This window comes from Fukomys damarensis, unplaced genomic scaffold (genome assembly GCF_012274545.1).
Source record: "Fukomys damarensis isolate Sample0158 unplaced genomic scaffold, DMR_v1.0_HiC HiC_scaffold_26, whole genome shotgun sequence".
Classification (NCBI taxonomy): domain Eukaryota; kingdom Metazoa; phylum Chordata; class Mammalia; order Rodentia; family Bathyergidae; genus Fukomys; species Fukomys damarensis.
The window spans coordinates 15,203,681-15,228,940 of NW_022900938.1; the positions used below are offsets into that span (position 1 = coordinate 15,203,681).

At 37.9% G+C, this 25,260-nt stretch overlaps 2 protein-coding genes across 3 annotated transcripts in view; one reads left to right on the forward strand and one right to left on the reverse strand.

Annotated features, from left to right (window-relative positions):
- Positions 1–4,752, forward strand: part of Cerkl (ceramide kinase like) — a 103,499-nt gene extending 98,747 nt beyond the window's left edge. The window contains exons 14-16 of one of the 2 annotated variants that reach the window (XM_033756339.1): positions 2,667–2,848; positions 3,626–3,686; positions 4,008–4,752. In XM_033756339.1, coding sequence (XP_033612230.1) covers positions 2,667–2,848; positions 3,626–3,686; positions 4,008–4,046 — 282 coding nt within the window. In that variant the 3' untranslated portion in view covers positions 4,047–4,752. The remainder of the gene's footprint in view (positions 1–2,666; positions 2,849–3,625; positions 3,687–4,007) is intronic. The other variant, XM_033756340.1, reaches the window with a different exon arrangement.
- Positions 4,753–4,757: 5 nt separating this feature from the next.
- Itga4 (integrin subunit alpha 4) overlaps positions 4,758–25,260 on the reverse strand; it is a 76,343-nt gene continuing 55,840 nt past the window's right edge. Inside the window, exons 18-28 of the mRNA XM_010636805.2 lie at positions 16,954–17,104; positions 15,715–15,810; positions 14,880–14,959; positions 14,418–14,507; positions 12,746–12,836; positions 10,492–10,599; positions 9,357–9,482; positions 8,612–8,731; positions 6,850–6,948; positions 6,356–6,475; positions 4,758–5,885 (exon numbers count right to left, since the gene is read on the reverse strand). Of these exons, the coding sequence (XP_010635107.1) occupies positions 5,787–5,885; positions 6,356–6,475; positions 6,850–6,948; positions 8,612–8,731; positions 9,357–9,482; positions 10,492–10,599; positions 12,746–12,836; positions 14,418–14,507; positions 14,880–14,959; positions 15,715–15,810; positions 16,954–17,104 (1,180 nt within the window). The 3' untranslated portion in view covers positions 4,758–5,786. The remainder of the gene's footprint in view (positions 5,886–6,355; positions 6,476–6,849; positions 6,949–8,611; positions 8,732–9,356; positions 9,483–10,491; positions 10,600–12,745; positions 12,837–14,417; positions 14,508–14,879; positions 14,960–15,714; positions 15,811–16,953; positions 17,105–25,260) is intronic.

The window sequence follows — 25,260 nt, forward strand, 5'->3', positions numbered from 1 at the left end:
TTTTTTTTTTTTTTTTTTTTTTTTTTTTTGTACCGAGCTACATCCTCAGCCCTTCTCTATAAAACAATTATTTTGAGACAAATTCTAGCTGAGTTTGCTAAGTTGCCTCGGCTGGGTTCAAACTTGGTGATCCTCCTGCTTCAGCCTCCAGTATACTGGAATCACAGGAATGGGCCGTAACACCTAACAGCTTTTGATTCAAGAAAATTTTTGCCTGTGAGCTGGTAATTGTGGCACAGTTCTATAATCCCAGCATTCCGAGAACTGAGGTGGAGACTGCAAGCTCAAAGCCCTGCCTGGGCTATGTACTGAGACCTTGTCTCATCAAACAACAGATTCTTTCCTGTGTGTCTACGTGTTTCATTAGACTTAACTCTGAATGACTGGACTACTTCAAAAATTAAAGTTCACACTACTGCTTTATCATTTTTTGCAGAGAAATTCTAAGATGTCCTACATAGTGGTGTATACCAGGAATAATAGATTTATTCCCAAGGTGACTGACACCTGCTCATCTTTTGTATTTTTTCTGAATTTTAGAATTTTTTGAAACCCTTCTGATTTCTCTTTATTCTTCAGTGCCTTTGTCATTCTCTTCAAGGTAATCTCATGCCCTTAAACCTGCAATGCAAGCCCTTTGTGTTCTGGCTGCTGGTTATGTTGCAGCCAGTGTTTTGGTCATTGTATTAGTTTTCTAGCTGCTGCCATAACATACAGAACCAATGGCTTAAAAAAAAAAAGACTATTTTCATAGTTTGGAGGTAGGCATTCAAGAGGGTGTCAGCAGGTCCAGTTTCCTGGGAGGCCACTTTCTGGCTTCTTCCTCCTGTCATCTGCTCTTCCCTCAGTGGCGTCTTTCTGTACATCCAAGCTTCCTGTTCTCTAAGGACACTAATCGTATTGGGTAGAGACCCACTCTCCAGATCTAGGTTTAACTTAATGTTTTGAAAGGGTAGTTTTGTTCTGAGATGCAAGGGTGGGGTACCATTGCAATGTAGAAATTCTTTGGTGGATGACATAATTTAGCCCATGATAGCTATGTTGATTTTGTGGCTGTCACACCATGATATTCCCATTCCTTTGTGAATTTTTTGTTTCCTCTCCAGGGATCCTTTCCTTCTCTCTCCTTTTCTGTGCTCTTTAAGACTGCTCAAATGGGAAGCGTTCCCAACATCCTAAGCCTGCTGGTCCTGTTGTTTCTTCTTGCTTCTGTTTTGAACTCCTTTACTGCACTGTTGCAACATACGTCTCCATCATACTGTAACTGCTTCTCTTACCCACCCGCTTCCAAAACCTTCACACATGGTAGTAAGCTGTTGGCTCCCTGAAGTCCCATTTAACACCATCTGTGGCTTCATGGTTAATAAATTTGGACGGAGGCCTGAAGCTTCACTCTGTGACTTGGGCACATGAATACTGATGATTTGAGGTAACAGACTTAGTGACAGTGGCTATCAGTTCATGGCCCTGCTCGACTCACAGCTTCATCTCCATGATCCCAGGCTCTGGCATCCTGTGCCTTTCTTCTCTCTTCTGTCCCACACACTTTTGACCTCACCTTGATTACATCTGTGAAGATCCTACTTCCAAATTTAATGACATTCATAGGTGCCAGAGCTTAGAACTATTTTTTATTGTGGGGGGACATAATGTAAACCATAACAGCCAATTATTGACTCGCTTAAAATGAATGATTATACAGAAATTTCTGCACATATGAGACGTGTCCCTAAGGCTTTACACCTGAAGTAGGAGGTCTAGAGAAGTGACTGTCAAACAGTTTCAGAGAGAGCCACCTGGAACCTTGAGGCAGCCTCAGTGAGAACAGCTGAGGCCACCATATAATCCACTGTGTCACTCAGTTTATTAGACAGTATAAACTAGCATCTGCTGGACGTAGGTTTCTATTTATATAAAATAAAGGTGTCAGGAAAAGGATTTTCTAAAATTTGGCTTTGTTTATATGTGGAAGAAAGGTGGAAAACTATGTACAGTATATACTTAGATACAAAACTAGAGTGAGGAGTTATTCTGCATTTCCACTATATCTTGGGTGGGACTTTTTTCTTAATTATTTCAGGGACTATACAGTACTTTTTCCTTATAGTTTTCTTACTCCCACAAGAAAAATTGCAAGCTTAAATTTACCTTGCAGCATTTTTGAGTGATCAGTAAGCAAACACAACTACCTTGCAATTATTTTAAAGTAGGGAAGAGGCAGAGAAACACTCATGAAAGTCATGTTGGTTTGGCTTTCTCTTTGCAGAAAAAATACACTTCGCATTTCACCTTCTTAGTTTAGACCTTGGTTCTTCCCAAATTCCAAAGGTGAAAGTATGTTAGTGCTTGCTTCACATCCACTGCACTACTTGACAAGTGAACAAAGAACCTATGGATTCTTCAGTGTTAACAGATCGGTATTTTGATTGATTGTAAACAGTACATTATCACTATGTACAATTATTGACATGAACTGATTTTCCCCCAAGATCCTACTTGAGCCAGGAAAGCTTCAAGAAAGAGATTATTTTTTTTAAATGGATATTCCTGATCATAATTTCAAAGCTGTGAAAAGCGCATTCATGTATGCATGATGACAGCCTTTATTTACAATCCTGGTTAGACATAAAGCAAGCTTCATGATTATTTGCCTTTGTTTTGTTTAGTTTAATTTTCCATTCATTGAGACTTACACTGTTGAAGAAGTAAAAGTTCTTCCAAGAAGTACAGCTGGGTACAATGCAGAGGAGCAGGAGGATGGACCGCAGGGAACTGCTTCAGAAAAGACTACTTTCCCTTGGAATGTGGATGGTGACTTAATGGAAGTTGCCTCAGAAGTCCATGTTAGGTAAGCCTAACTATTCACTGCTTCACGTTGACCAGCAGTCACAACCCCAGTAATTCAGGGAAAGCCCGCTTCTCTCAACTGTCTGAGGAGGTACTTGGTAAATTGAAATACAGCTAATTAGAAGCATAAAAAGACACACAACTTTCAATGAATAGAAAATTATAACTTTACATTTATTTACCAACTCTTATGTAGAACAAAGTCATTTTGTCTAGATTTGAGTCTACTCATGGGCATTCCAAATTATTTTGCATGAGCTATTCAGATACAGGGTTGCATTTTCCATTTTGGATTTTACAAAGTGGATCAAGATCTTGATTAGTCTTCCTCTCACAGGTTTCTAATACCACCACACTTCATGTTTAGCTGTTTTTATCTAACCTTCAAAAGGGATTCAACGTACTTTACAAATGGATGACTTTCTACACTAGCAAGGGCATCTGCTAGGAATGGGTTTAGGCACATGCAAAGTAATTCTTGAGAAGCATGATAACAAAGTGGACAGAAAAAGTGTGCAGGGCACAACCACTAGGTGTGTGTGTTCTGTAGAACTGAGCCTTCTACATAGGTAATGAAAAGTATTCATCAAGGAAGTCAGTTACGGAAGACTTGGAATAATCACTGTTGCTATTTCAGCCCCCTTTGTTTGCAGCTCTACTATGAATACATTTGTTATCTACTTATATGTGGTACCATGTACCTTTCTCATTGGTGTATGTGAAAATAACAGAATGAGAGTTTTATGAAATAATAAATTATATATATTATTTTTTTCAGATTACACCCAGGACTTATCAGTTTCTTTGGAGGAAGCATAGAAGAAATGCATGATTCCAAAGTAACGTGCAATTGTTTATAAAAGAAATATGTAAACTAGCATTTTAATATGGGAGGACTTGGTCATTCTTTAAACAGATATTCTAATAGAAGATGCATCGTTGAAAGAAATTAAAGTTGGTATTTTCGGTGCTACTAAAAAGTAGGTGCCTGTGCTTGGAAAAAAATCAAGATTTAAAATGTAAAAATTCAAATTCCAGCTTTTAGAAAGTGTTTATTGGAAGCGAAAGTAAACACTTCATACCTTTATAGCTATTATCATGAATTATTTCTAACCAAAATAATTCCAAAGCAAAATCATTTGAATTCTTTTACTTTCCAGGATTTAAACCCATCAAGTCTGATGTCAAATTTCCTATAGCCTGGTACAACAGAACACAGATATTTCTTAGGACCATACTAATGAGGTAACTAATCCCCAGGAATAAAATTTCAAAATCGCCCAGCTAATCTTTTACAAAAATCTTTGCAATACATAGGGTTTAAAACTCATCACAGAGGTGAAGTTTATATATATGTAAGATATCTAACTGGATAAAACTTACTAGCTCACCAGGTAACTGTCCTTCCTGTACTAGAAAGGCAATGAGAGCACTTGGCTTTCAGTGTGAACAACCAAATTTTAGTTTCCTCAGAAACCAGAGTTCTCTCAATCTGTGCTTGATTTTTGACAAATGAGCCTAGACATTCTTAAAGAACTAAAATTTTTTAATAGCATAAAAATATATCTGCACAAATATGAGTTATTTAAAATATGTACAAGCAAAACTAAGTTAAAGAGGCTTTGTGCTCAAGTGTCTTCAGAAATTCTGTACATTCCTCCTCTTGGCCCTGGTGACAGCAGAGGTTTAGGGATGTATGACTGATGCGTCAGAAAATCTGAAGTAGACAGCTGACAGCAGCGACTAAGTAAAGCAATATTTTCTCTCATAGTAGAGGCTGCTCTTATGTATCTGATCACTTCCTTGAACAAAAATTTGGACAGTTTTCTTACACATATAAAGAGATCTACATGAAATAAATATTACAAAATGATTACATTTGAAAATGCATTTAAAGTTATTTAAAAATCCAACAAGAAGCTATTTCATTTTAAAATATAACCACCTATAATTTAAAAAATTTTAGCTTCCATTCAAACATCTGATAGAAATTTTGCTGTTACTTTTATATTATTGTATATAGTCTAAATGTGTACTTTCAGTGTAGAGAATGTTTATAGACCTGAGTAAAATATGTATTTGCTTAATTTAGAAAGGTATTTTATGTAGTACCCAGTCTGTCTGAAATATCAGTCCCCTAATCATTTTTGCACAGCTTTTTAAAATTACTAATGAGGTCTAGTTTTCATATTTCTTAAATACATCAGTGTATATTAGCTAAAGTGAAACATTTACAATCTGTTGTTTTAGAATACTTAAGAATTTTTTTATAAACAAAAAATTTCAGGGTGTTTCTTATAATTGACCCCAAGGTACTCTTGATAAATGTGTATTGTAGGAGACTATCAGATTTATACCTGTAGTAGCATGTATGGATGTGTAGAAAAAAGAAAACGCACATAGCTCTGTACTTATCCAGAAGTCTTCCTATTAACCTCAAACCAGTGTATTGTTTCAGTATGAAATTTGTACATCAGGCCTATAATATTCATAGTCTATTGAATAAAATGGTTGCTGAAGTAGAGTCCACAGGAAATGCATTACAAATAAGCCTTTCATGAAAACAGCCCTTTGAAAATTCCACAAAATGATTTTCAAGAACATTTTTCAAGCAAGTCTCAAAGATGTATTTGAAATGAGTCAATGCTTATTTTCCACCTCCAATATTTTCATTTCAAGTTATCTTTCAGGGTTTACGTTTCTTGAGTAAGTTGAAGGCTGTAGTGTTCTTCTACCCATTTAATACTTGCAAGATCATCTTCGGCTGGATTTATAACTTTGGAGCTATTTTCTTTGGAAGAACAGTCAGGGCTTAAATTTTTACCTCAGTGACACAAGGAAATGCACAAAAAAAGTCTGAGGAAAGATTGTTTTCTTGTAAACAGTGTTTTTAGTCTAACCTGAGTCTGTTTTCAGTTCTCTCAATTTGAAAAAAGTCTTTAATCATCACCATCATTGCCTTTGCTGTTGACATAACTCCAACTATCTCTATTTTCGTCTTGGAGGATAGATTTGTATTGTCTTTTAAAGAAGCCAGCCTAAAAAGTAGAATTACAGAGTAACTAATGTATAATTACAAACATGCAACATTCACATTAAATATCCAGTCACTGCCAGTATTTCTTAATGTCTCCTAACATAAAAAACTTGGAGGGTTTTACCCAATGCAGTCAGTAACAATTAGTTTGGGATGTACGGGCTGAAGGCATATACTGGTGAGACACATCCTCCTCCCAAAAGTGGCATTCAACATACGCTGCAGCATTCTGTAAAAGATCATCTTTCAAAGCTAGTGTTATAGCTTTGAATAGTTGTTGAAAATAAACTTTTTCTAGAAAGACTTTACATATTTCTTCTAACTTCAGTACCAATCCATACTACATGCTCACTTAGCGACACGGCTGACATACTTTAATCTGGAACCACAAATTGGCTCTGAGAAAATGAAGAGTGCCATTGTCAGGAGACTGAATTACAACACTAAATTTGGCAATTAGTAAAGGCTTACCTTCCACATAACACAGGAAATCAAAAAAAGTACAACAAATCCAAGTAGCAAACTACTTGAAATAATCACTATGGTGAAATGGCGTTTGGGTTTTTGATGATGTAATCCTTCCAGCAGAACCTATGTGAAAAATTAAGCAAAATAAACAGTTTAGAAACTTCCATTTCCTTACAAATCCTCCCACAACCCCGATAAAATTAGGGACCCACCCTGTTCTCTCTCTGGTTTAACCCCACCCTAGGACCCATGATAATTGCCGCACACTAAACAGTGAGTAGCCTGAGCTTTTCCCATGGTTGTTCCTCCCATTATCACTGCTACCAAATGCACCTCCCTCAAAACTGTCTTTCCCTCCTGCCTGTGAACAAAACGCCACTTTAGTGAAGTGGTCAAGGTCCTTGATGGTCTGGTTACACATTAAGGAAGCGATTATAAATACTTGCACAGTAGGCTTCCTTGCGGTTTTAGCGGACTAGTGACAAAGCTCATCTTACATGTGCTACATTCTCATCCTGGTTTAGTTCAATAACTCTGGGATGGGGCTCTGGAAAAGTTGTTGCTCTTATTTCAAACTTGAGTGCTGATGTGTCATCCTGTTTAAAAAAAAAAAGATCATTGCCTTAGTCAAAGTTTATTTCATAAAGACACTAATAGAAATGATTCCTTATGACTTTTATGTACTTCATCTTCAATTTATTTACTGAAATGCAGTATCTACCATGGTTCCAAAGGTGTAGTCTTAGCATAAGCTTATATGGCATCATTTCATTGAAAAATCTTTTAATAAGCTTAACTATGCTGTAGGTAACTTGATTTTAATATTATTTGATGGACAAAGAAGTAAATTACTAGGGGATGTTACATTTTTAACCCCAGACAAGACTTTCCCCGATAAACATTTCCTCAAGTCCTTCTTAAGTTTTTTTTTTTTTTTTAAATCTGGTACAAATCGTAAAAAATGCAGATCAGTGGATAAACTCAGCACTTCACTACCTATAGCAAGGAGCTTGGGGATCTGTGTATAGGCTTTACAAAGAGAGGTACAGTGTTTTCTTGTGTATGTTAGGATGAGACTTAGATTCTTAAGTTTATGAGCCTTAAAAGTTAAAACTACTTTGTAAAGATTTTTTGACATTTTAGAGCTGGAAATAAATTATTTAGAGCAATATCTAGAGATATCTGTCAGGATGTGGTCTGCAGTACAACCAGTTTCTAGAGGGCAGCAGCTGAGAATGCTGCTCAGTGCTATAGAAGGCACCAGACAGCCCCTAATAGCAAAGAATTATCTGCCCCCAAACACCAGCAGTGCTCACTGTTGAGAACCCTGGGGAATGTGAGATGGCAACTTGCAAAAAGTTAAATGACTTTCATGTGGTCTCAAGACTTTTCAGCACAGCTGAAACTCTCATTCAAAATAAAAAAATCTGAAAATGGCTGGGGATGCAGCTCTGGGTGAAGGCTCTGGGTTCAATTTCCAGTACTGCTGCAAAAAAACCAAAAAACAAAAACCCACTCAACAGCTGCCATGAATGAATCTTTAACACCACTCTTATATTACCTATATTGAGCAGATGAGGAAACTGCAAAGCAAGACTTCAGATAAAGTATGCTTCATAAAAGTAAAATGTCCAATTGGTATTTTTAAATTCAATCCTTTAAATTTCATTAAATATATTTTTGACATTGTTTTGTTATTCTTGTTTTGTTTTGTTTTTTGGTACCAGGGATTGAACTCGGGTCTTTGCGCTTGCAAGGCAGGCCACCAAACCACTGAGCTGAATCCCCGGCCTTGTTTTGTTATTCTTGACGTACTTTATGGTGTAGTTGGATTTATCAAAGGCTTAATTTTATTATATAGCTCTATTTTTATTTTATTTTTTTGGTACCAGGGATTGAATTTGGGACCTTGCGAGGCAGGTGGCAGAACCACTCAGCCAAATCCCCGGCCACACATAGCTCTATTAAAGGTTTTAAAGGATAATTGAAAGCAGTGTGAAAAGAATTTTTAAGCTTATATGAAACATTAAGATAGCTAACTTCTTTGATTTACTTAAGGTTCAGAAACAGTTGGGCATGCTTTCTAATCTAAACTTTATACCAAAGTTTTTGAAGAGCTAAAATGATAAAAATTTTAAATTTTATTCCAAATGATGTGTAACTTATCAAATACCTTCATGCCATGCCACCTGGGTAAGACTGTACTTAGATTGACAACTTCATGGATACATTCATAAAAACAATGTATTTTAGACTTACCACTTCCAGAATGGACGGCCGGCCTTCTAACTGAATGTGAACACTGGCTTCTTTTCCACTTTCCATTTTCCCAAAATTGCATAAGAAACTTAAGCAGTATGGGTCAGCTTTCATGCAGTACTTGAAAAGAATATAAAAGTACTACATTAAAAATTTCAACATTTGCATTTTAAAAAATTTCTTTATAAACATTAAATCTTTTATGACATTTAGTAAGTTATCTTTCTGTAAACATGCCATTAAACAACTGCTTTCTTAGTCATTAAAAATTATTTTGCTTTAAATAAAACACACGCATTTGTCTTGTAAATTATAACAGAAACAAAGCGTTCAAAGGGGAGCATGTGTTCTTGCCATTCTAAGTAACTGAGCTTTCTTGGACACAACATCCCTGCTAGGATACATGTTCTATGCTTCCTGTAAAAGCTGGATAATATGATGGTGATGATTGTTTCCCTAGTTGCCTTCCCCAAACTCACTAAGATGGAGAGAATGAACTCTCCAGGTGACCAGTGTTCTGAGGAAACTGGAATAGAGTCTGGCTGGCAGATGTGAGCGTGTGCTAAATTATGAAACTGTAATCTGCAATTAATGCTGGGTCTTTCCCATTCCTCCAAGCTTTATCCTTTATATGCAGCATTTTGTTTAATCTTTGGTTCTCTCACACCACTCAGCTGGCAGCTCGAGCTCAGGGTTTAATGCCTTTGTTAGCAAAAACTCCAATATGTGATAAACTGAAACTTACCAATACCCTCTTATCAGTCTTTGACAAGAATGTAAAGATGCCTTTCAGGGTCTCCGCAGCATACCGCGGCTGCTCTGTTTCGCATTCTCTCGGATAATTTTCAAACTTGCATTGTCCGGTAGTCATCTGTAAAAGTAGAAAGCAAGAAAAAGGTTACTTTTCAACCTTGGAAAAGAAACACAGCATGGTTTAAAAAGTTCTCATTACTTATGTTTTCTAAAATATATCAAGTTGTTAAATCTTGAAAAATTTGATGGAATAATTTAGGAGAGATTAAATCTCTGTGGCAAAACATGAGCAAAACCCCATCAAAATTGTCAAGGATTGGAATAGGCCCTAAACTGACAGAATGGCCTTATCCTTACAGAATGAGAGATGAGGACAATGACATTTGAGCATTAGCCTGAAATTAAACACTTCATTGGCATTATGTGCAAAAGCAAAATGATAATTCCATGTCCTATCTTAATCTAGAATTCATGTAAGATTTTAAAAATATACCTCTGAAACATTTTCATTTTTATTTTATTTGGTGAGTCCTTTCTTTAATACCTAGAGGTAAAAAGAATTCTGATGGATCAACAAGAGAAAAGTTTTTAAAATTATTCTTGATCTTTCAACAGCAGCTTCGAGCTTTACTGGAGAATTCCACCCACTAAATTAGTTCAAAAAGAAAATCCATCTCACAAAGAAAATGTCTTAATACAGATGGTAGAAGAGAGTTTTATCATTGTAGAAGTCAAACGAAGAGGTCCCACTGTTATTCTATGCTTCTAAAGCAATGATACTATTCAAAGTTTTTGTTGTTGTTGTTTGTGTTTTTTTTTTGGTTTTTTGAGACAGGGTCTCACTATGTAGTTGAGATTTACCTGGAACTCACATGTAGTTTAGGCTGGCCTCGAACTCACAGTGATCCCCCTGCCTCAGCTTCCCAAGTGCTGGGATTATAGGCGTGCACCACTATGCCCTGCTTATTCAAAGTATTAATGCAGGGTAAATTCATACTTTTGAATGAGATGGAAATAAGCTAACAGAAATCACTTTCTTAGCAATACTCCTTAAAGAATCAGATTGCATTTGTTTTAGTATTTAAATCACACCAAAGATACATCAGATAGAAGGAACTCATTTTTACCTGGACATCCAAAATGTTGAAGAGTTTGTCAGTATGGGGAACAAAATAATTTGGAATCATGATTTCCACACTAACATTGGGAGCCATGCTAATGCCCGTGTTGATAACCTGATGAGGAAAAATATTAATTTAAAAATGCTTTCCACACTAACATTGGGAGCCATGCTAATGCCCGTGTTGATAACCTGATGAGGAAAAATATTATTAATTTAAAAATGGTTTTCATCATATAAATACAGAAGTCAGCGAGGTTCTGGGTGACTGAGCAACATATCTAATGGTGGCAGCTTGGTGCGAATAGAGACACAGCAAACAGAAATAAGGTATCCACAGTCAGAATATTTAGTTTGTCAATAAATTCATCATTGTTTTTTAGACTTCTCATTTTAACTTTTTTTTTTCAGCCAAAAGTCCAGGCTTCAGAAAGAGGCCTCAAACATACATTTGCATGCTACGTTATGCACTTTCAAATCTCGGTCACTTGGTCTCATATGCTGGGAGGCGGGTGAACATTTATCAATTGGCAACTGAGGAGAACGCTAAGAAGTGTTCATGATGATCCAATGCTGCAAGTTTACAAAGTGACAAGAGTCCTCGGTACTATGGTTCTAAATCCTGTTATATTTTCTCAGTCACTCCATGCTGAGAGAATAATCATCAGCTGCAAGTGAATAAAAATGTATTTTAAAATGTGTTTTCATTCAGGGTAATTGCAACACTAAATGTATTTAGAAAATGGTAAGGTATGTTAATAAAAGTGCATAAAAGGCTATTTTATGCCTGTTGGTAAATGTGGGGATTACAGATGCCTGAGAGAAGAGGTTGGGCCAAAATGTTGCCTACTGAGAGCTGAATAGTAAAACCATGACAGTAAGTCAGAAAAATTTGCAGCAATGCCCAAGTGAAAAAAAGGGTGACTCACAGACCTTCAGTAATCTTTTGGGTGCCTGTGAAGCAGATGGAGAGATTGTCCCTCCTTTTGGGGTGGGTGCTTAATCACAGAACAGAGCACTTGCAGGAGGAGAGGTCACAGGTGGGTTCCAAACACTGCTCAAGGTTACAGAAAAGGTCTTCTCGGGGCCAAGAAATGATGGGTCTACACTGTGATGAGGCTTTGTCCCTGTTCACCTCATACCAGTCGGACCTCCAACGGCTGCACAAGTGTCACTCCCTTGCATGTTCATTAGAAAATATTTAATGCTGGTATGGTAGTAGGCTTTCTAGGGTCCAACTTAATTCTAGTTTATCAGAGCACAATCGTCCACTGACTTCTAACAAGCATTTCGTGGGACTTCAAAGTGGACTAAACTGTTTCTCAGCATTATTATATACTAGCATAACAAAAACTTGAGAGAGAGAATTGATGGGATGTTTAGCGTCAATCTGTTCAACAGATCTGGGGAAGGCCCAGAAATCTGCACTTTGTGTAGGCATCACAAGTGATTCTGATACTCATTTTGAAAAAATCACCTTAGAAAATAGAATGTACTGTGCCTACTCCAAGACTCCCAGCCTATGGATTATTGTGTAAAAGTGTCTGGACAGTGCTCATGATTCAAAAACTTTTTTTTGCAGAAATTGTCTTATTTATCAATGACACAAAATTTCAGTTTGACAGAGCAGTTTTGTAATTTTATAGCAATACAGTAATATTTCCAGATCATGATGGCATTCTCTATTACTCACTAATAGATAACTCTGCCTGTTCACTAATTGCTACAGTGCTTGTCACAGGCCATAAGCCTGTGCAGACAGGGAAGGAACTTCCTTTTCCTGGTAATGTTGGGGCTATTGTAAAGTTTGAACCAAGAAGAGACCCAGTGATGTCTCCCCTGTGCGCCTCTCCACGGGGGTCAGCCCGCCCCATAACTGCCTGCTGCAGGCATGACCTCTGCAGTGTGTGTGTGAACTGTCCTATCAGACCTGCAGGCTCATAGCTCTTTTGCGAATGGGAAGGGGACCAAGGATGCAGGAAGCAGGGAGGGAAGGGAGGAAAAAGGAAACTAAAAAGAATTAAGATGTGTTAGGTACATGTACAATTCTCTATGATGAGTGTGATCATTATGTCATGCAAATAGAAATAGAAATAGAAATGGGAAGAAAGGCACAGCCTGAGAGGAAAGGGCCTGAGTCCTAGCACAGCAGCCCCTGCAGCAAGTGATGGTCCCTGGGGCCAGGGGCTTCAGAGGGAAGGGAGTGATGCATCAGTAACGTCCTTCCGGTTCCCACAGAACAAACAGTTAACTTTTCTTACATGGAAAGTGAAGTTCATTTTCTCAGTCATGCATGCTGCGGGTTCACTGTCCTCACTGGATCCATACACGAATGAAGTTGGATTCACAAACCTGATACAAAGAAAATCGAAATGAAACTGTCCTCCCCGAAAAGGCATTACAAAAATCTTTCTCTGTACACACATTACAGCATATCTAAGAGGTACACAGGATACTTAACGATTTCTTTGCCTGCCTGGTTTATTTGACCAAGTAGGGAAGTTATGAGGCCATGTGCTTTGAATTGAGTGACAATGTTTTATTCTTTCTTGTATTTTTAACCTTCCCAAGCCTGCCTGCTGCTTCTGCTGACCATTTTATCACTTAAATGATTCATACATATTTTGCAACTATGAGCTATATCCTTAGCTTTCTCTTCAGGCTCTTATACCTAAATCGAATCTATTTTTCAGTTATTTTCGACTCCCAAGTCTGGGGGACAAATCAAGCACTGACACATACCCTCCCTATTCAGTTGGAATGCCAGGCTGGCACTCTCTCACCTGATTTGACGCATGGATGGTCAGCAGTGAACACTGGCTGTGCTCTAGGGAAATCCTACTCCATAAGCTGTACATTTTTGGCAGCTAATATTAAATTATGTCATATTTTAGGGATCCACTAAAGAGGAAAGACATCAGAAATAATCAAATGGTGTATGTAGTCTTTTATCATTTAATTGTTGTAGGATATTCCTTGCCCAAAGTAATTGGACTGGAGAAATAGAGTATTCAGACTAGGAAGATCAAAGAGTGAGAGGTGATAACGTACTCAAAGCCAGGAAACATGCAGGCACCTTCATTTGCTTATCCACGGACCCTCCAGGGTTTTCCTGTAAATGGCCCCTTTTTGCTGTTTTATCTCAAACTTGCCAATTTCATCCATTTTTGATACAGACATTTTACGATTATATACTTAATTATATGGTATCCTTATGAGTAGTTAAAATGATCGCTTATATTTCGGGCAACAAGAAAAGCTCATGTGTCTATCTTATAGCTCTTTAAAAGCTATAGTTTTAAAGACCAGTAGGCCAAATAACTGCCAGTAAAATCATGAGAGATTTAAATCCTCTTTTCACTTTTTTTCCACATATCTTGAAATAGAAAAAAAAAATCCACTCAGCAATTACTAAAGTCACGAAGAAGCAATGAAGGCTAGCATGAGGGCTGGGATTACAGAACTCGATTTGAGGATTTACAGAGTGGCAGGGACACCGGGAGGCCAGCTTGCTCATGTCTCCCATCCACGTGCCACACAGGTAGCTGTGGGTTCCGAGGAGGGGCACTTTTGCCAAGCTCATACTTCTTTGAACTTCACACTCATTGGGGATGTGATCATGCGAACTGCACACTAAGTAACCCCGGGCCCCGCTAGATTGCAGTAAACTAAAGGCTCACTCTGCCTTGCTAGAGCTTCCTGAGGCTCTTCCAGTAAAAAATCTGGGCATGGGTTAGATGTGCTATCAGTGATGATTACAGATTAAAGTAATCAACAGCTAAGTAAGGAACTGTAGCACTGAGATAACTGCTAAGAGACAGAACAGCCTTCTAATTTTTTAATGTTTAAATAGGATTCTCATTACCGGAAGTAGCAGCAAAGGAACTGAAAATCAACTCTAACCTTTAGAAGCCTCCCTCCCTATGTACTTACCCATGAACAGCTAGCATAACTTCGTATCTCAGAGGTATTGCTAAGGTCACTTTGTTGTCCTGCAGCTTGTGCATTTCTCCTTCATTTTCACTGCGGAAACAGAGTATACCCTGTCAGAATCTGTTAAGAAAAATTAATCTTTAGGGAAAGTAATTTCATTCTATGTGTATACACCGCAAATTTCTTTGAGCTTGGTTTAACAAATACTTTTGGAGGAGTAGGGATAAAAGGTGTGGTAGTAGGAATATTTTAGGGCAGATTGGGGAGAAATTTGCTGTCATTTAAGCTGTTATTTACTTATACTGTGAGATAGATGGTTTTCTGTTTTTAAATAGACCAGGTAAGAAAAGGTTTCTTCTACAAACATTAATGCAACACAATTCCATGGTTCCTCAAAGAACTCCCTCAAAATACAGGGGTGCAATTCTTCTTGTACAATTCTTTTTCCACAATAAACTATACCAGGAGGCAAGCACTGTGATGTTGAGGTCCTCTTCTGCTCTGCGGAGTGAGCTCACATCCAGAAGAAAGCTGACATCTATCTGGAAAGCAGAAAAGACCCATTTAAAAACAAAAACTCGGAGTGAGCTCACATCCAGAAGAAAGCTGACATCTATCTGGAAAGCAGAAAAGACCCATTTAAAAAAACAAAAACAAAAATTAAAAAAAAAAAATCTAAAACACATTTTTTGTCATCTGAATTGTAGTTTCTCTTTGTAATTTATTTTCGATAGAATATACCTTTGAAACTGTTCTAGAGGCATAAACTAATTATTGCAGTAAGATGCAATTTTAAAGGGTGAGCTTTCCCACAAGTGCTGTTCAGAGACAAAGCCCCTCTGAACGTAAAGACAGGCAGGTCCAGACGGGCAAAATTAGAAACGCTTTAGCAATCTGAGTGAGGACTCTTGCCAAAAACACCTTTTTTGTGTAGCAGAGGTAACATGCCTGGCAGACAGGGCCACCTGGGGTGGTGTGGGGGGAGTGTTAGCGAGGGGTGCACGGGGGACAGAATTCTGACTGACACATTCCCTTGCCTATCTCGACATAAACATGCGTACCCCCTTTCTAAACTGTGAACGCTGCCAAGAATATAAGCACAAAGCTCAAACATTTCAGGCTCACTTCACTTTGCCTTTCCTGCATCATTTACCTTCCTATTCTAGGTAAAGTGTGTGTGTGTGTGTGTGTGTGTGTGTGTGTGTGTGTGTGTGTGTGTTAGGTAACATAAAGTCAGGGAGGAAAAAGAAAAAAATATATTCCTGTTAGCAAATGAAAACCATCAATGCTCACTTACCCTGGAGAGATGATCTACATATATGTAACCAACAGCGCAGTGGAGTTTGACTGTGCCAGAGTTGTCTGTAACTTCACAGCTTATTTGTTTCTCTTCCTAAGAGGAAAAATGAAATTGGTTTGAGTAGGAAGTGTGTAAGACATTTATAATATATGTTTAGGGATAATTTTGAAAAGAAAGTCATCCCAGAAGTATTTACTTTTCTAAGAAACCATTTTCTGTTTACCCTGGGGATAAATAAGGAAATACAAACCATGTAAATATGTGCATATATTTATATCATAATATTCACCTAAAATCTCCATCGAAAAATTCCTAGCCTTGTGGCTTTTATTCACTTTGGCATATTCCCCCTTATCTGACTTCTCATTGTTTGAAATATCAGGATGCAAGGAATCTACAAGATCTATCCTGTATGCAAAAGTGTACTTGAGATACTTAATCAGAGTAATAACAATAGTTATATTTTAAACATACATTCCCTGAATACCTGGAGTTTCTCCTTCTTCCTTTGAAAAGGCTCCTAGTGCTCTAGAGAAATATGTTCATACATTGTAAAATGTCCAAGTCCTCTCTCTACAGCCCTCATTGTAAAGAGGTGGACTTTGGAAAAGGTATATGTGAATTTGCTGAGCAGTAGGGAATTATTAAAGCAGAAAGCAATGGAGGCTTTCATCTCCGGAATTCCACACTGTTACTGTCCCACTGGTGGGTTTAACTGCCCATGACGGAGGCACAGTAGTAAGCAAAAGCATCCAATTGCTGTGAACTCTTGCAAAAAGGAAAACCGGCCTAAGACCTGGCTGGACACCAGGATTTCTGAATCGACAGAGGACTGCCGCTGACATACTGGGAGTCCTTTAGGAAGGCTTACAGTGTTCATTTTAAATGAACACTGTACCTCTGGGTGCCTGGCGCAGAGGACCAACCAAAAGCAACACTGTCATGACACTTTACATGGGTATGGCAGTGAAAAAAGGGGTGGCAACCAAACAACTCTCTTCTATCACTGGAAGCAGATGCCTTTGGATTTAGAGCTCAAAGGACTTGCCTTTCTGAGCATGGCAATATAAAGTCTTAAAATAGCTAGTACCTCGAGTGACAAGTCTAAATATCACGAGTTATGCTGGAATTACTTATACCCCAAATCCATGTAGTACATGATACCACTTAACATTTTAATAGATTTTTAAGTCAGTCACTAAGTAGTATCTTGCTACTGTGGTTTGCAGTACTTACCAGGTCTAAAATCTTAATGAAGTAAAGCCCTGTAGGTAGTCTGATATGCAGTGTCGTGGCGTAGGCATCATCTCCCGCATTAAACAAGGACACATTTAACATCACTGTCTTCATACTCCCCACAGCAAGATAGGTTTTATTTTCATGTGGCCTAAAAATTAAGTAACTTAGTTCTTATTTAGAAAGTAAAAATTCCATATCCATATAAATAATACTTTATGTTGCACTAAAATATTAATTTTAAAATAACCATGCAATGACTCGTGTACAAGTGAATTTATACGTAGAGTAAAAGAACCAATTCTCATGTTCAGTTGGCCATTTTGTTTCGGATACATTCAGTCATGTATTACTAAAAAATGCTAGTTTTTCAATTGGTTATAATGAATTGGTCTGTATTCTTTTCCAACACTTCTATAATTTTAACATTTTCCTCAGTATTGTACAGTGATTCTAAAGGCAAAGAATTTTTACCTATTTTTTTTTTGTTCAATCTTTGAACAGTCAGTGAAGTAGCCATTGCCCAAACCAAAGCATAAAAAGTGAGGGGAGAGGGTGGTGGGGATTTGGCTCAGTGGTTCTGTCTGCTTCACAAGCACAAGGGTCAGAGTTCGATCCCCAGTGCAAAAAAACCAAACCAAACGAAACGAAACCAAACCAAACAAAAGTGAGGGGGAATAGATGGGAGAAAAGGAGAACGAGAGAATACGTGCAATATTTTGGTAGACACGAAGAAGGCATGGGTCATGACGGCTATGCCCAGCAACAGGGAAATCTGTTGGACAACAATTTCTGAGGCAGACTGATTTACCACATCTACCCAATAACTAGGGCAAATGAGAAACAAAACTGCAGAAATTGTTTACCATCGTCTGAACTTCAAGAAGACTACTGCAAATGCAGAGCTAAATTCAAATTCTAGGACTGCACCAGTTCTTTGGGGTAGGGGTTATTCAGCATTTCTAAGCCTTGGTCACACAATCTGTAATGAGTCACTGCGACCTTTCTGTGAAGATCTGGGTATGAATATTCCTTAAGGCTGAAGGAGCTCAACCAAAGACTATAGCTAGAATGTTACAAAACCCTCAAAGAAATTGCAGATTTCCACACAGCCCATTTTCTTTCCTACTGAGAAACTTAGAATAGCAGAATGCCAAAGAAATCTTTCAGTTACAATATGGTATGACTTTATAAACTTTCCACAGAAACAAAGTCTTAACTAATAATTTAAAAACTAGAAAAATTAGTTCAAATTAGAGGAGATGTGACTCAAAGTAAATAAATAGACTGTAATGAAAAATAACAGATAAACAATCACCTAACACTTTAGAACTTTGAAAGCCTCTTCTATGTTTAAATTGTGTGATTCTGATCACAACATGTGTAGAGATTAATGTTTAAACAAACTATTCATAAAAGTACTAAACAGAAAAGGCATTTAGTTATTTGTGAATTGATTAAAGATAAAGGAACAGTTTAAGACTTTCAGAATTTCTGACAGTAGACAATGAAGATTCAAGAATGACTGCAAACGAAGTCCCTGTGTTTGTTGCTCCCTAATACACATATAAACACTCTTCAACTCTCATGTGGATCTGATACAAAGAAAGATTTGTAAAGTAAATGTTTAAAAATATCATGAACACATGAGAAAGACATGAATGAAAGGCTCTGGGAACCAGAGCAGGAAAACACATTTGCCTGGGGGCAGTAAACCCTTACTGCCTTTTGTTTTTCTATTATACTTTGTTGCTCCCTAATACACATATAAACACTCTTCAACTCTCATGTGGATCTGATACAAAGAAAGATTTGTAAAGTAAATGTTTAAAAATATCATGAACACATGAGAAAGACATGAATGAAAGGCTCTGGGAACCAGAGCAGGAAAACACATTTGCCTGGGGGCAGTAAACCCTTACTGCCTTTTGTTTTTCTATTATACTGATTATTTAGCTGGCTACTCCAAAGAAGATCGTTTTAAAAAAGACAGTCTGGCAAGTTCATGACTGAACCCGAGTTAAAATAGATCGCATCTATAATTGATTTCTCTTTTCCAAATCCTCCTGTCTTCCAATCCAATCAGCATACTGCCAGGGCATTTTCAACAAAGCAAAGCAGTCTGGACAATGCCACCTGCTTGAGCAGCAGCTTCCAGCACCTCCCAGATAAGAGCTCGAAGTCTTGAGCGTGACGTCTGAGCCTTGGGGAGTCGCCCTGCCTCCCTTCCACTGCCGTTCATGCTTTGCCTCAGCCCTACAAGCCGGTGTCCAATGGCCAAGACGCATCGTGTCTGTTCTCTCCCTCTGCCTTTAACACCAGCTCTCCACGCATCTGGCAAACTTGTTCTTTCAGATTCAGTTTGAACATCACTAACTTATTCTTCCAGCCAAGACTCATTGGCAACCTCTAGCATGACAGTCTCCTCCCCAAGCAGAGGAGAAGTGGCTTTTCCCTCTTTTGTGCTTCTGTAAGGCAGTATTTGTGTATGTCTGATTTCTCTGATCACTAGATTGATACCTAGAAGGGAAGATGTTGGACCATGACTATCACTGTATAACCATATGTGTATATGGCACGCATATATAAACAAAGGATTGGGTTATCCTCAAGGGACATGTACAAATCAGAAAATTATCAGATCTTCACTTTTCAAGTTTATGAAATTGACAATATAAAATTTGTCAAATTACAGGTGGAAAGCCATCGTGTACTTGTTCGGTGAAATTCCACAAATATTATTGTTTCATTAAAATAGGTAAATATCTAACATAACCACCTCATATGATCTGCACCCCACTCTACAACCTAACATTTTAGTGGCAACTAAAATACTGAGATGAACATATTTAAATCTTTTTTTTTGTTTTTTTGAGACAGGATCTCACTGTGTAGTTGAGACTGACCTGGAACTCATTATATAGCCCAGGCTGGTCTCGAAATCAGAGCAATCCTCCTACTTCAGCCTCCTGAGAGCTGGGATTACAGGCGTGAACCACCACGCCTAGCCTCAAGATGAACATATTTAACATAATTTAATGAAAGCAAAATTAATACCAGAAAGGTAATATCATTTTCAGAATTACTAATTCCCATAAACCTCAGAATGTGTAAACAAAGTACTAATTTTAGGTACTTTCTCCCAATTTTCTAACTTTAATACCTCTTAGAAATTGGAAAATTCACTTAAAAGTTCTCCTTATTCTGATTTTTCCCACCTTCAAACTTATTTATCAAAACATGTGCAAAGAAAAGCATATTTTCTAAGTGTATCGCTGAGTGGTTTTGACTACATGTGTGAGGCTAGCACTTAGACTGAGAAAAAAAATCACACTTCCACAACCCACAAAATTCATTTTTAATGCTATAAACTATTTTCCTGGTTTTATATTTCATATTAATGGGATCTTAGCATATATATTCCTTCTTCTGTGTATCTGCTCTTTTGTATGTGGCTTCTTTTATTCAAAATTTTGTTTGTGACAGAAACACTAAACTGGCTGGAAGAGAGGGTAGGTAGAACTCTTGAAGACAGTGGCACAGAACGAGATTTTATCAATAAAACCTCAGTTACACGTGAATTAGCACACACACACACACACAAAATCAAGTGGGATGTCTTATTAAAAACTTTTGCAAAAGAAACCATCAACAGGGTGAAGAGACAACCCACAATACGGGAAATTTTCACCAGCTGTTCCTCAGATGATGGTCTACTATCTAGAATACATAAAGAATTTAAGGGGATTTAGCTCAGTGGAGCCACTGCCTGCCTCACAAACATAAGATCCTGAGTTCGATCCCTGGTACCAAAAAAACAACAACAAAAATTTAGGGCCAGTGATTTAGCTCAATGGTGCCACTGCCTGCCTGACAAGCACAAGGTCCTGAAATCCCTAGTACCAAAAAAAAGACCTTAAAAAAATCAGATCGCCCAAATTTAAAGACTCAATCCAAAAATGGGCATCTGAAATGAACACACATTTCTCAAAGAAGTAAAAATAGCAAATAAACATGAAAAACGTTCAACATCACTGGTCATTTGAGAGATGCAAATGAAAACAACAATGAGATTACACCTCAACCCAGAAAGAGTGGCTGCTATCAAGAAATCAACCAATAACAAATGCTGGCAGGGTTGTAGGGAGAAAGAAATCCTTCTCCATTGTTGGTGGGAGTGCAGACTGGTGCAACCACTGCAGAAATCAATATGGAGATAACGCAAGCAACTAGGATTAGAAGTCCCATTTAACCCAGCTATTTCTCTGCTGTTTATCTTCCAAAAAGAATTTTAAAAAATCATACAACAGTGATATATGGTCACCCAGTTTGTAGCGACACAGTTTATAATAGCTAAAATGTGGAAACAGCCCAATTGCCCATCAACTGGAGACTGGATAAAGAAAATGTTTTTTTTTTTAAAAGTGGAGTACTACTCAGCCATAAAAGAATGAGAAATTAGAAACATTCATAGCTAACTGGATGCACACTGAGGCCATACTCAAAATAAATAGGACACACATGTGTAAATACTGAATCGTTTCTTTGGTGTGAAAAACAAAGTGTAAATAAGGACTAAAATTGGAGGAGGGGGTGAAGGGAGGGCAGGGACAAGGGGAAAAAATGAGAACCAAGACCTGTTATGTAAAGGTACAAGATCCCAATGATGAATGTAACTGTACCGTATACCTAAAATGTACCAATAGACTCCATAAAAAGAAAAAAAATAAGGACTAAAATGTATAATTGATAATTTGAAATAAGAAAAGGGGTAAAAGTGAAGAGGAAATGGAAGGGATAGAGGAAAGGAAAGAACAGAATGGAATATGAGAAAATGAAACAATGGAAACAAAGTCTTCGTAAATAGAGAGGGGTGGAGGGGTTAAAGGGAGGTCAGGGGAATGGGGGAAAAAAAACAAGAACCAAGATAGATTATGTAAAGATAATCTTTAAATTTCTAATGATGAAAATCATTATATTGTATACCTAAAATGTACCAGTAAAATTAAAATGTTTGTGTGAGATTAGCCTACACTGGTATTTGTTATTGTAAGGTGCTTATTCTCACTGCTGCAGATATTTCATCTTACAAGACACATTGTAGTTATCCCCACCCAGTTATCAAAGAGAATTTCAGCAATTTCCAGTTGGGAGCTCTAACAGTCTTTTGGTGAACCCACACACAGAATTCAGTTGGGTGTAAGTCTTTCCTTCCCATCACTTCTTATTTCTGGGAGCATACTTAAACCCTGGATTATTTTTTTTTTTAATCTCCAAATCTTGATTTTTTTCACATCTAGCTTAAATTATAGTAACAAGCTAGATATAAACAATAAAAGATATGTGAGAAACTGCTTTCGCGTAACAAAAAATAAAGACAGGCTTACTTTTTTATGGAAATGACACAGCCTATCATACAGCAAGCATCTGCAAGGTGCTGCCTGAGGGTCAAATTCAAACCTCTATTTGTTTTTGTAAAAGTTTCACTAGAACACAGCCACGTTCAGTTTTTCACACTACAATGACAGAGTTAAACAGCTAAGACCGAGATCTGTTCTAAAAAGGTAAAAATATTTCCTATCTGTCTCTTGAACGAAAGAGTTAGGTTGGGCTGCCTCCCGCTATAGAACAATCTGATGAGAATAGCACTGAAACCAACATACAAGGTAATACTGATGTATCTTATTAAAATTTACTTTTAGTTTGACAATGGAGGCCCCTTCATTATATCAGATGCCACAGGATGTAGTCATTTTCTGTCAGAAGGCAGGCAGCATTAAAGAAAGTGACCTCCCAAGCCTTTTTATGGCAATGGTACTGAGGTTTGAACCCAAAGCCTTTTCTCTGAGCTACATCTCCAGCCCTTTTCAGTGTTTAAATTTTGACAGCATCCTAGTCTTTTTAACTCCTCCATGGAGCTCCAGACAATGAAAGGGAAAGAAATGAACACCTCCGTGTGCACCATTTCTAGCTACTGAATCTTAGCTTTTCAAAGTTAGATGTTGCTGGAAGACAGTGTAAGAACAACGTGGTGACTCCTCCAGACCCAGCCATCGTTTTCCGGGTGGAGGAACTCCGCTTGTTAAGTGGGAGCTAGAAAGCATGTGGAACACAGTTGTCTCTAATAATGTTACAATCCGAGGAACTTAAGAGGTTCTAAAAGTAAACTTCAGCTTGACATTAAAGTTTAATTAAGACTTGTGGAAGAGCTGCCTAGAAATAGACATTTATAAAATATTCTGGCTTGTAACCAAAGCATTAGTCACCGAACACCTTTGGGAGAGAAGCTGGCACTTAGACAAGCAACAGAAGGTGAAATCACTGTGTCTGCAGCCAGGATCCAAGACAACAACAAATTAGAGAAAAACACAATGTGCACATTTCAGCAGTGAGACTCCTGGTTTATTTTCCAATTTTAAGCCATTCTGCCACATTACCACGATTAACATTCTACTCTTTAAATGTACATCTTGCTGTATCTTGATCCGTTCACACGAAGCCTGTGGGAAGCTCTCCACCCGCTTTCTGTGTGAGACATAATAAAGGACCAGGTGCACATCTGGACCCGCGACAAGACTCAGCCGGTGCTTTCCCTGGGACGCATAGTTCATTCTTCATTAAAACATGCATAATGCAGACGTGAAATTTACCAAGCAACCTTGAATCCACATACCTTAAACAAATCAAGGCACCATGGACATGCAGAATCATAACTTAATATGTGAAAAACACAGAAAAATGATATATTCCAGCACCAGACTCTAGATTTTTCCTGAGTGAACATCATTTGATTTTGCAAGAAATATTCTGCAAATCTTGGTATAACGAATATACCCTGCTTTGTGAATTAGGGCTTCCTAATAAACTGCTTTTAATCATGATGCTCGAAAAAATATAACAGAAGATGACATATTTCACTGTCCCAACTCATGGTAAATTTATCTGACAAAATGGCCTTGTAGCAAGTTGCCTACAGACCTCAGAGCAATTTTATTCTCTTTCTACTTGACTGTTGACTCCACACACGCACACACACACATACACACACAAAATGAAAACGCTGAAAAATTCTTGCCTACTGGAATAGATAAGTTATCTGACATAGAAAGAAAATGTGTCAAATAAAGGCAAACTCATTGACACTGAGGGGAAGATGACAGGAGAACTTGGACTGGAAGAGTGGAATGGTAACTACCATGTTTCAGGGTATAAAAAACATAATTCATCCTCCCCAGACCATCTGAAGTCAGCAAGCATCTATTCCTACTACCTCTGGTTTAAGAAGGACAATTTCATTACACTAATCCTTGAGGGTTATCAGTACAGGGGCAGAGGTGGATCATTGCCTATTGTCTACCCAACAGTGATTTCTCCTCCTGCTAACAAACCCTGATTATTCAGGCAATAGGCAGCACTTCTTTGATGTTGTTGCAAAAGACAGCTCCAGCTCAGGTTCGAGGACTAAAGCAAGACTAATCCAGGGAGTATATGAGATACAAGTCTGGTTAGTCAGAGAAAGTCTGATAATGTACTTCCCTTCCTGGAAAAGAAGTCTCAAAAAGACTTGGTTCTTGGAATTGTTTTCTTACTTGGGACACTGGTATTACTGCAGCCATATTGTGACTATGAGGAAAAGGCCAAAGGAATGGAAAAGATGGCTGCCAGTGGGTAAGCCTTTGGTAGGTTCTCACACCCTGCAACCTCCTTCCTTCAGAATGCTCATGTTCCAAAACTAAATTTCTTCACTGTTTAAGTCACTTCCAGTCAGGTGTTGTAACCTGCAGTTAAAAGTGTTCCTAATATGAGAGCAATTCTTCAGGGAAAGCCTGCATTGCTTACTCCAGAAGCATGAGAGAAGTATGGAGGAGAAGTAGTGCCATCTATATCATTAAACTGTAAAAATGATTTGACTTTAAGCTGCCCATGCGTTGGCTAACTCTGCTATTATGTAAAGTCGTATTTGCAAATCTTTACTGTGCAGTGGAAATTATCTGAATGTGGTTTATTGTCCTGAGAACTTAATTAAGAGACAGCTCACATAAGCACTGTGCAGGATACTGTCGGCAGATTATTGCGAGCTTTGAAAACTTATTCTTTACTGAGTGAATACATTTACCTAAAACAGATCTAAAGATCTGGGCCACACAAATACCAGTCATGCCAACGGAGATACACCCTGGAGAATGCATAGAACATATGGTCTCAATTGGCTTCCTCTTACTGAGAAGGGGAAGAGGACACCGACGTGGTAGGGGCATGTTTTTGTCTGATAAGAGTATAATTTACTAAAAATGCAAGGTGGTTTGT